The 11,552-nt window shown below is 48.0% G+C and overlaps 1 protein-coding gene across 2 annotated transcripts; it reads left to right on the forward strand.

Moving 5' to 3' along the window:
* The first annotated feature begins 6,519 nt into the window (after positions 1–6,519).
* Positions 6,520–9,800, forward strand: INS (insulin). 2 transcript variants are annotated; one of them, XM_023928846.2, is made up of 3 exons: positions 6,520–6,592; positions 7,097–7,300; positions 9,561–9,800. In XM_023928846.2, the coding sequence occupies exons 1-3, from the start codon at positions 6,520–6,522 to the stop codon at positions 9,695–9,697; spliced, it is 414 nt and encodes a 137-aa protein (XP_023784614.2). In that variant the 3' UTR covers positions 9,698–9,800. The 2 variants fall into 2 exon arrangements, with proteins under 2 accessions (XP_023784614.2, XP_023784615.1); XM_023928847.2 differs by having other exon boundaries at positions 6,546–6,592; positions 7,063–7,300.
* The last annotated feature ends 1,752 nt before the right edge of the window (positions 9,801–11,552 follow it).

The following is an 11,552-nucleotide window of genomic DNA, read 5'->3' on the forward strand; positions in this document are numbered from 1 at the left end:
ATTGATCTACCAAATATTTTCAGGGGTGGTGAAGGATTAAGTATCTCGCACAGATTCTTCAATGCAACAGTTGTTACCCAGGACTGTGAGAGAATAACAGGGTGGGGTAAGGGAGTTGTTCATTTTCCTTCAACTAAGGTCAGCCTTAAATAACTCTCCCACCTCCCTCGGAGGCTGAGACAAGATAATACGACAAAAATGTCAGAGCAAAGCACGGGGCCCCTCTATTTACAGCAAAGGCCAAATCGCTAACCAACAGATCGGAGCTTGCTTTCTAAACACCGATAAGCGGCAACTTTGAATTAACAGCCCCGGTTCCTCTGCTGCTGTAAATCAGGCTGACCCCGACTGCCCGCAGCACCCCAGTGCCTCCCCCCAGCCAGGGGCTCTCCAGCAGGAGGAGGGGGCTGCAGCAGTGGGCTTAACCCTCCCGGCCCCGGAGATCCCTGTGCCTGGCTCCAAACACCCCCCCTTCTTCCCCTCCCCAGCCCCCTATCACTAACAAGCCTTATCAGCAGGATTTACACCTCCTTGTCTAGGAACCCATAGGAAAGCCTATGGACTAGTTACCGATGTGCATCCAAATCCCTAAAGTAGCTTTAAGTGCTCAAAACAATCCACTTAGCCAGCGATAATGAATGATATCAGACCTGGGAGCTGCCGTTCCCTGGCAGGGGAGATCAGAGCACCCCGCAGTGGGGTCCTGCTGACCACGAGCAGGAAAAGGGGCAGCACTTCTGCGAGTCCTCGGCACTCCTGGCCCAGTGGAGCATCCTGGGAGTGAGGGATGACAATGCCAGGAAGATGGATGCCTGGGAGCAACCACAGCTCGTAAGAGCAATGGTGAGCTGGGTTTGTTTTCACTGCCAGTGTTAGCAAAGGTGCTTTGGCACAGAGCTGCACCAGTCGGCAAAGCACCAAATGCCACGTGGATGATGCTGTAGGAGTGATGGGGAAGGAAGAGAAAAATTACAGCTGCTGTCTCAGGTCCCAGCCCAGCTGGAGGAGCCTGAAGTGCTGAAGCTCAGTTTATACCCTGTGAAGGTGAAGGAGCGAGCAGCACCTCCAGAAGTCACAGGGGAAATGGTGTTTCAGGTCAATTTGCAGTGGAGAAAAACACAAGTATGTGACACAATGATTTATTTTCAATCCATGAGACCACTTTACAGTTGGGACAGATCCAGTCTGAGCCAGTAAAAAACATTCCTTTTTCTTTTGGCACTTCCCTCCTTACCCGCTTGCTGCTTTGACTGCTCATAGCATCCAGTTTTAGCACCCAGCACCTTCTGCTGTGTCTGCCCATCCTTTCCAGCACCACGACCGAGGACCAGCTCATCCACTTTTACCAAAGGCTTCTCCCATGTCCAAGGGGTACCTGTGATGCCACCTGCTGTGGAAGCCACGGTGGTGGCACTATGAGACTAGTGCCTACAATTTTGGACACAGGCAGAAACTCCCTGGCACACTCAGTGGTCCCTCTCATGGCTGTTTCTTGAGGACTGGGTCGAGATCCTCGCTGTTTGTTCTCATGGACTCGACGACACAAAGGACAGACATGGTATCAGTGCTGAAAATGGGTATTTTTAGATTGGTGCTGATCAGGCTACTTTTCCAGCGCTCCTCCACTCACTGGAAGTTATTTGTTACTTTTGTTTCTCAGTACTTGTCCTCTGGCAGGGTGTCATCACCTCTTCTAATGTTTCTCCATCTCCACCAAGGATTACTTTTGGGCCATTAATAGCCACAGATTTAATCTTCTCCTCATTGATAAACAAACTAATTTGTTCTGCTGTGTCTGCTAATAGCTGTTTCTAGGAACTAATAACGGCTCTTAGGTGCTATTTTCTTCTTTACCTTAAAAAAAAACAACATGTGGCTGTTAATCTTTTCATAGGGTTAAAAGAAGCATAGCTGTTTTTTCCATCTCTATTTATAACCTTGCGTATGCTCTTCCCAAAGTGTACAGGAAAGATTTTGGGAGCTTTACTCTGGAGATCATTAAATTTGGTCGAGCTCACTTGGGTGGCTGCACCTGGGGGGAGGTTTGAGCCTGCAGAGGCCAGGGGGACTTGAGCAAGCTGCAGCCAAACTAATTTGCAAATTCTGTGGTCCCTGGTGAGCTGGCCTTACCAAAGGTTACCATTTCCCTGTGAGAGGCATTACGTACTCAGAACGGGTGGCAAGAGGGTTTGAGCCTCAGGAGGCTTTCTCAGAGCTGCAGCACACCTGGGAGCCTCCCTTGTTCTCTAAGGAAAGCTACTGGCTCTTTGGAATTGCTCCCTGGAGCTTCTTCTGCCAGTGAGCTGCATCTCCAGGGGTGTGCCTGTACTCACAGCCCTCTCTGCTCTTTGCAGCCAACCCAGAGCTGATGGGAACTGATGGGAACTGATGGGAACTGATGGGAACTGATGGGAACTGATGGGAACTGATAGGGAATGATGGGAACTGATGGGAACTGATGGGAACTGATGGGAACTGATGGGAACTGATAGGGAATGATGGGAACTGATAGGGAATGATGGGAACTGATGGGAACTGATGGGTCAGACCTGCTTGGTTACACTGAGCTTTGGGATACCCCCTGCTGTTTTATAACCCCATCCTTTGTGCTCTAAGCAGCTAGTGTCCCTGGCCTGGGAGAGCCTGGAAAATGGTGAAGTCCACAGTCCAGCAGAAGCATCTTGCTTGAGCCTGGTGGCCACTGGAGCAATGGGGGTGGCTCTCATGTCCTGCAGCCAGGCAGCCGCCCGGATTAGATTATGGAAGCAGCCGAGATTACTTCTATCCCAGTGAGCATCCCCCTGCCCAGCTTGCACAATGCCCCCTCTGAAGCAAGGGCATTTCTCATTGTGTGGCTCTAGATAAGCCAAAGCCTCACCCTTTGCTATAGCAGCCCCTTCTCTCCCCAAGGCCATGTACCATCGAGGGCATCTTTGCAAGTATTCTCAGGATTAATTCCCCTCCTCAGTGCCAGGTTCACCTCTCTGTCCCTCATGTCACGCCGGTGGCACTGCACACATGTTTGGACACCTCAGTGGGAGCAAAGCAGCTGGAAACCACATGGAAACACGGAGCACCAAGGATGCTGGTCACCCCCAAAACCTGCTCTTGGGAATGCAGACCCCTCAGGGTGATTTGGGCTGTGTTCCAGCAGGCTGCTGGCACAGCACAGATGAGCACTGGGGCTATTTGCTTCACAAGGCCCTAAATTCACCCCAGAGGGAGGAGGAGTCAAGCAGCAAGGGGGATGTGGGTGGCATTTTGGGGTCCCTGGGTGCTGGGAACTCGCTTGCCTCCAGCCTTGACCTTTGCTGTCACTAAGACTTGCACAAACTTGTAATTGTTAACTAGTTCCCCCGTAGAGGGCTTGTTATTTTTTCAGGACAGGGTTTGAAAATGCAAGACATCTACAGTAGTAAAGATTTTATTGTGCTGGCAGCGGACTGTAAAACTCGATTACATGACACTGGGGATTGCCTAAACCTTGTTCCCACTGATGCAACTGCTCAGGCTTGGGGGGGATGTGAGGAAGGGAGCTGGTTTTGAGTCACGTCTGGAGGTGCTTCAGCACGAAGGGCAGGAGCAGCCCACTCCCACCCAGCCGCTCCCTCCCTGCAGCCAAGTGAGCCCAATGTGAGGATCTGGGGGGATCACAGGAGGCATGCACAGCTGAAACAATGGATGGCTGCTTGGCTCATCACTGCCTAATGACATGAAATCATGGGGAAGCCCAGCCTGGAAGGAGTAAAGGGAGATTTTTCTGTAGAAAAAGCTTTTCCATCTAGAAATGGGCTCCCCTGTTGGCCCCCTCTCTCAGTTTGCTGCTGACACGGGAGTTTTCCCTCTTAGACAAAACTTTCCGCAGTTTGTATCAGTTTTATATCCATTTATATGACTGCTAACACTTTTTCATATTCCAGAGGACCATTTATGGTAAGAAAATACATTTTCCAATAAATAATCAAAGTGATCATATTTTGGAACGAGAAAAATTCATAGTAGGAAACTTTTGAAAAAAAAAAAAATTAGCCTGTGCTGAACATTGAGCCAGCATGATATCTTTTTTCCTTCCAATAAATCTTCTGGCTTATTTCTGTACCCAAACTACAGTGAGCCAAGAGGAATTCCTGAACGCTCGGGTACAGTCAGCCCTTCCCCTGCTGTGGCATGCTGCAGGAATGCCATGAGCTTTTTTGAAGCTACCTCCAGGATTTGGTTAGCCAAGAGTAAGAGAAGAAACGAGCTAAGAACATGGCAGTTTCAAAGCAAAATGAAGTGGCTTTTTTTGTGACATCAGTGGTGTAAGCCTCAGGGAAGGGGAGAGTCCGGCAGGGAAGCTGCCTAGAAGGGAGACAATAGTGTATGGAGGAGCCTCCTTACAAAGTCCCTCTGTCAATAAAACGTGGGTTCAGGTGAGCTCAGGTGACATTCAAAAGTGCAAGCAGGAAAGCCCTAAATGACAAATCTCAGCATGTGATTAACCTGGGGAGCACCCTGCTCAGGAGCTTTTCCAAGGCAATCACTTGACTGAGGTCCATTGAACCTGGAGCAGTGTGATGACTGCAGGAAAATGATTGCCAAGGGGATTTGGAGGGCAGCTCTGAGGGTTGTCCTCTTTGTGTCAGGTTCCAGGTGCATGGTCCCTCCTCTGGAGGAAGCATGAGTCACACAAGACTCCTGCTGCTGGCTTCAGTTGGGGTAAAATACCAGGTTTTATCCGATGTAGCTGCTAATTCCCCACCTTTACCCAGTAGTAAGAAGGTCTCAGTAAGTGAATTCCCTGAACTCCTATCTTGTTGAAACCTGAGCCCCTCTCCATGGGTATACCACTAGGTCATTCAAGTACATCCAATATCTTTTTTGAGGGGAAGAGAGGCAGAGATAGAGTTACACATTGTGCAGAAATGCTATTAACTGTAGTTGAGCATCACAACTTGGATTTATTAGCAGGGGGCTGAAAGACCTACATGGCAGGGGATGTAACTGATAACCTTGCCTTGCATCCGTTTGAGCAAATGGGTCCCGTCCCTGTGTGCTCATCAGAGATTTAGCGCTTCTCAGGAGCCTTTTTGCAATCACAGTCATTTAGCAAACATACGATACTTCACACTCAAAGCCGAGACAGGGGCATATGGCACTTCCTACCTCCTAAACGTTGATGGATTGAATTGCTTTGACTATTCAAGGAATCAAAGGCCTGGTTCGAATCTCAAGGCCTTGCGCTGATTTCGGTGAACTTCCTTCTGATTTGTCCTGTGTGTGGAGAATCAGGCTTAGTCTAAGTTAAGCAAGCAAGAGAGTTCAAACAGATGAAAATGTTTCCTACTCAGTGGTCCTGAGCGCTTGCAGTCTCAAAAGTCTGAGCAGTGGGAAGTTTGAAGATGACCTCATCCCCTGCATTTGAAATGGGCCTTTTCAGGTAGAAAAAAAAATAAAAATGAAAGGAGGAAAGAAAAAGAAAGTATACTTTAAGCAGAAAAAAGTGCAAGCTCGCTATTGGTAGCAGAAAAGTTGAGCACAAAGGTAGTCCAGATAGGATAATGTTGTGAAAAAGAGCAAGAGCTAGATCTCTTGCCAAAACCAGAGCCATAAGAGCCAGTAGGCCACTGCTGACCCACCATCTCCTTTTAAAAGCAAACTTACCAGCCAGAATGGAGATAGTCAGGTATCTCCTGGTTTTCACTGGGATTTACCAGTTTCTTGGTGGTTAAGACACCATTTTGGACAGAGCCCCAGGGAGAAGAGCTGAGATATTCAGAGCTCCCAGCTGCATGGCAGAGACTGAGCTTTTACTCTGTTTAATCCCAAACAGGAATTTGAAGGGGCAGGTGAAGGAGGGAACCTGCCTTTCAGTAGGAGAAAGGGAAAAGGCTTATTTTTTTTTTCCTCATACACAATTTCAAATGCTCCAACTCTGGCCCTTTGCTAAGCCAAAATGACCACCCAAGGTCTCCTGCAAAATGCAGATGTTATTCCTCCCCCTGCCCAAGCTGTGGACGCGTGTCTCTCGCTGTGCACCGCGTGGCCAGTGAGCCTGAGCTCAATAATGTGTTTTCCTTCTCCTAACACCTGACAGTAGCATGATTTCACCAGCCACTAGGTCCCATTGCTGCATACTTTCCAAGGTGATATAAATCAAACAGATTAACATGTTTGCTTTTAATTTTACATTTTAGAGACAGCTGTTGAACCACCTCAATGCCAACAGTGTCTATTGCCAGCATTAGTGTCATTAGTAGTCATTGCAGCTGTAACAGCACCATTATCTCCGGCTAAAAGGGTCACTGATGGCTCAGGACAGAGCTTGGGGAAGCGAAAAGAGCAGACTAAATGAGATGGAAACTGCAAACAGTTGCTTCTGTATTAACTTGCACAAAGACCTGTGGATGCTACGCAGAGGGAAATTAATTTGCACAAGTAGCAAAAATTTTGGCTAGAGAATCACCAAGGAGGAGGGGCTCTTGGTAGCTTTTGTGTCACTTGGGCTAACGTAAAGCATATAAATATGGGAAAGAGAGAATGGGGACATCACTACCAACCATCTTCATCCCTCAGAGTGAACTTCTCTCCACCTCTTGCTGCCACCTCTTGGGTAAGTTGGATTGCCTCCCTTTCATTTTCTACTTGTTGTGCAGTCCTATCTCCTTAAGCTGATGAAGCAGGCAGTGACAAGACCCAAGAAAATGAGGCCTCCTCAGGTCTTTGAGGATATTGTGCAGGTTTTGGGCCATCATCACACATTACAGCCCCTTCTGAATGAGCAGAGAGGGTTTTCCCTCTGAAGGGGTCTGCTGATGTTGGCTCTCAAGGACATGTACGCTACAGGGCTTGGTGGGATGGCTCTGCCAGCCTTTTGAGGCAGGAGGGCAGGGAGCCTGAGACTGATGGAGCATGGAGATGGACTTATGGTTATAGTCAGTGGTCTTTTACTGTCACTTGTAAATCCTGTTGCAGAAAGCTCTCCTTCCTTCTCAAACTAGAAAGTCCATCTCCTTCTCTGGTCTCATTTCCATGCCAGAGGAGACATAAGATGCTTGATTACAACCTCTTTTTACCTCCTAGACTTTCCTGTGTCTCCTCTGCCTCTTAACCCTAGGCCTCAGCCTGCCTGCCATGGCTCTCTGGATCCAATCGCTGCCTCTCCTGGCCCTGCTCGCCTTTTCCGGCCCCGGGAGCAGCCACGCGGCTGTCAACCAGCACCTCTGCGGCTCCCACTTGGTGGAAGCTCTCTACCTGGTGTGTGGGGAGCGGGGCTTCTTCTACCAGCCCAAAGCCCGTCGGGACGTTGAGCAGCCTCTAGGTAAGCCGGGCTGACGGTGAAAGCAGTCTGTGCGTGCTATGTGATGCGAGACGCAGCAACCGCCTATCTTTGACAGTGACACCAGGAACGTCCTCCATGGGGAATGCCAGGAATACCTTCGGCATACCAACAGCATCAGGTTGCCAGAGAAAAGCTCTCCAGGTTAAAAAGGCAGATGAGCGGGCAGGCAGGGAGAGAGGATTTATGAGGCAAAAGGAGTTGTGCCTGAAAGCTCAAACTCGTCTATTTCTTTGTGTGGCTGTTAAACCAGCCTGGGAGTATTCATAGCAAATAAAGGTGGGAGGAACTCAAGAAGCCTTTTTCTGTCCCAAGACAGGATCAGTTGTCCCCATTCCATTTCTTAACCATGTTTGTCTGGTATGTTCATAAAAACTTCCAGAGAGAAAGCTTCTTTTGCCTTCTGGAGCTGCCCATTCCCAAGCTCAACTGACCTTCTTCTTGAGTGTTTCTTCCCAATATCTAACCTGAATGTCCCTTGCTGTAAATTATTTCTTGTCTTCTCAGCAGTGGACATGGGGAAGAGCTTAGTCATTTCGCCTTTATGACTGGTATTCAAAATATTTAAATACTGTTCCCATGTCTAGTTTTGACCTCTCCTCAGCTATACTGCCTCCTTAGGTCGCATTTTCTAGATCTCTAAACATGCAGTTCTGCATTTGTCCACATCCTTGCTGACTGGTGAGGCCTGGAGAAGAACACTGAACATTCTGTCTTCCAAGCTTCTAATCAAGACTGTCAATAGATGAAGAAGAGACCCCTGTCCAAATTCAGGACATTTCAATCCTCTCATTTCAAGATCGACCTTTACTTAACATGCCCTGACTACAATACATCTCTCCCACCATTTCTCTTCCCATCACATACTGTTTTCCTTCATATCCAATTCCCTCTCCTGTGTATGTAACCTTCCGGTGAAATAGTCTTAGGGGGTCTTTGTAAGGTAAAACAAGATAATGCCCTATCAGAGTGTTTGCCACAGTTTCTTTGGGATGTCATTTGCTCCATTCTCTGATTATTCATTTCTGGAGACCACCACAAATGGGTTTGGGGTTTCATTAGCCAAATTACCTAAATACTGTACAGAGAATTTTAATCATGTCAACCAGAATGCAAGTATTTGGGGATTTTCTACCTTTTTTTTTCAGGACTTTTGCCTGAGCCACCACCTCTTTGTCACACAATCTGGTTATGTTTACAGTCTGCTCACAGCTGGCTTGAAGGATGAAGACAAGTAAATCACAAAACATTGACTAGCTATTTCCTCTTCTACTTAACATTGGACCAAATTTTTCCCAAATTTCCCTTCTAGCACACTAGCATAATGATTTTGTGTTACTCTTGTGCCTTGTTCATTGCCTCACGCTTTGGGGGCTTGGGGATTTTGCATCTTGTACTGTACTTGTATTGCCCTAGAAACCACATCTCATTCTCACTTTCCAGGCATTTTCTCTTTGTTGTTAAGGGCTCTTTTCTTCCTGCAGGAAAAACTCACTGCCATTTATTTGCCATTTTCCATACTTTCCTTGGGCAACCAAAACCTGAACAGATCTGTGCACAAGTTTTCAAGTTCTTACCAGCAAATATGATATTCTGTTGAGTTTTATCTGTGTCCAAATACCCTAATTTATCATTGCATCTAAAAACTTGCCCCCAGCTGTGAACACAGACACACACAGATGCTTTTGCTGTCGGCTTGGGGCTATATCCAGGCAGCCAACTGAATCAGGCTGTTCAGGAGCAGCTGGGAAATGCACCCAGCCTCAAAACTGGACTGTCCCCGCAATCCCATGAACATCCCAGTTGTCTGCCCAGGCTCCCAGAAGAGTGGATAACTGACTAAAGGGCTCTGCAGTTCCAAACTCTTCTCTGTAGAGCAGACAACCCATTTTATCATCTCACTTACTAGTTGCTCACCTCAGGGAGGGTGCAGGATTTGTCTTCTTCTCCACACAGCTTCTCCAGTAAAGCCCCTGTGTCCCTTTATCCCTCACACTGCTGATAGATAGACACTCAGCTTGGCACCTTCTGAGCACCACAGGATTATTTTGGGAGAGGAAGCAGGGAGCCTGAAGGCACTACAAGCAGCATCAACCCGGGGACACTGGTGCAACTTCCTTCCCGTTTTCCAAGTGACTCTGGATTAAAAATCTGGTGCCTGTTAAAGGGGTGTCTGCAGGGCTCCAGAGCCAGGGCTGGTGCTGTGTGATGTCCCACAGCTTCTCTTCTTCTTCCCTGGCAGTGAGCGGTCCCTTGCACGGTGAGCTGGGAGAGCTGCCCTTCCAGCAGGAGGAGTTTGAGAAAGTGAAGCGAGGGATTGTTGAGCAATGCTGCCACAACACCTGCTCCCTCTACCAGCTGGAAAACTACTGCAATTAGCAGCAGGGCTGTCGCTGGGGAGCTCATGGGCTGTGGGCAGAAACATGCACTTATGCTACTGCACCTTCAAAGCAATTGAATAAATCTTGTGGATCTATTGGAAGGACTGCACTGGTTCATGTGTCCACATCTCTTTGTCTACTTTAGAGTGTCAGTGTCCATGCTCGGGTAAAAGGAAGTTTTCAGCCATCACTTCGGATTATCCTTCTGCCATACAAATGAACTCCCTGGGAGGGAGGGAGGGGAGGGAGGGGTATTACACACCTTTGGAGCAGGTATATGGAGCATCTGGCACCCCCAGTGCTTGGAGAACAAGAAGGAAAAGGCAGAGAGGTTTGAACAAGACTTCTCTTGCTAGGGAAGCATTACATCTGTAACAATGTCATGCTGATCAACTTCCTGCAGTTCACAGCCCAAATATAGCCAGGCAGCTGGAGACCGAACTTCCTCAGCTACATAATGGAAACAGTAAAGATTAAGCAAAGAATTATGTCACCTATTCATTGTACTCCGAAAAATCATAGATGACCATCATGGCCAATTCAGAAAGTGTGTCTAGTTCCTACTTCTGCCCATGGGAGGCCCAGGGAGAGTCCCTGCTGTGGGATGTGCTTCTTGTTCACAAGGATAAGCCATGTACTGAAAGTGGATTTAACCCAGAAGGGGTTTTGAATCTACTGGTTATGTGCTGGGCAGTATCCTTGCTTCGGGTGCTGCAAACCTCTTTCTGGTCCCAAATTGCCCCTTTCTGTGAGGAAAATCTGCTCAGCAGTGCAAGCTGGCCAGAGTGTCCCAGAGTGTAGGGAAGGGCTGTGTTCCCTCTGCTGTGGGCTCCCATGGCAGCCTACTGAAAGCCATGCAGAGGGGCTCTGTGGAATGGGCTCAGCCTGGCAGAGGTGACAGCAGCAGGACTGCATTCTGCTGGTGACAGATTTTGAAAGTTGGTCTGAGAGGAGCCTGTGGTTTTAACAGCCTCATTTCCCAAACCAGTTCCGACTGCCTCCAGTGGAGCTGCCCAGATGGAAGCTGCCATCTCATCCCTGCCAGGATGCATTACTCCTGATCCTATCACAAGCACAGAACCGGCCAAACCACCGCAAACTGAAAGAGCAGCTGGAGGAGCTGCTGAAAAGAAGATACAGCCATAAAAAATGAAGTCAGAAAACACTCATGATTCCCTGTGGTGACCTTCCATACAAATTCTCTTGATTCAGCCAAAAGCCCAAGACAGGGCTTGCAGGTGCCACACCAGTGCTTCGGGGCTACTCAGCCAGTCCTGCTCTCCCTGAACAACTTTTCATCCCTCTCCATCACCCTTTCTGCTGGGCCCCACAAAATATTCCCAGCAGCAAGGCTTTCAACTGTGACAAGCAGCTTTGGGCCAAAATCATGTGGTTATGAAAGCACAGCAAGATATATTGTGTCCCTGAGATATTTGGCTCTCACCAAATCTCATAGTGTATAGCTCCACTGTTTTCTAGGGGGGGACTCACAGAATTTCCTACCTGTCCTGGTGAACCATGAGATCAGAACAAACCAAAAAAACCCCAAAACAAACAAAAAACCCAAAAAAACAACAAACAAACAAACAAAGAAAAAAAAAAGGAAAAAAAAAAGGAAAAAAAAAAAAGAAAAGTAGTGCTATTGCTCATTGTAAGGCCACCAACATATTCAGGCATGCAGCCAAACACCAGCAATCCCATCCATCCAGGAGATACCACCCTGATCCAAAAGGCAGGTGTTCAGGTCTGCTTGGATGTTCTGGAGGGGAAGGACATCCAGCCATGGTGGTTCCTCCATCTGGCACAGCTCTGTTTATCTGCTGGCACTCCTGCCCTGGCAGCAATGCTCTGCT

Source organism: Cyanistes caeruleus, chromosome 6 (genome assembly GCF_971803275.1).
Source record: "Cyanistes caeruleus chromosome 6, bCyaCae1.hap1.1, whole genome shotgun sequence".
Lineage (NCBI taxonomy): Eukaryota > Metazoa > Chordata > Aves > Passeriformes > Paridae > Cyanistes > Cyanistes caeruleus.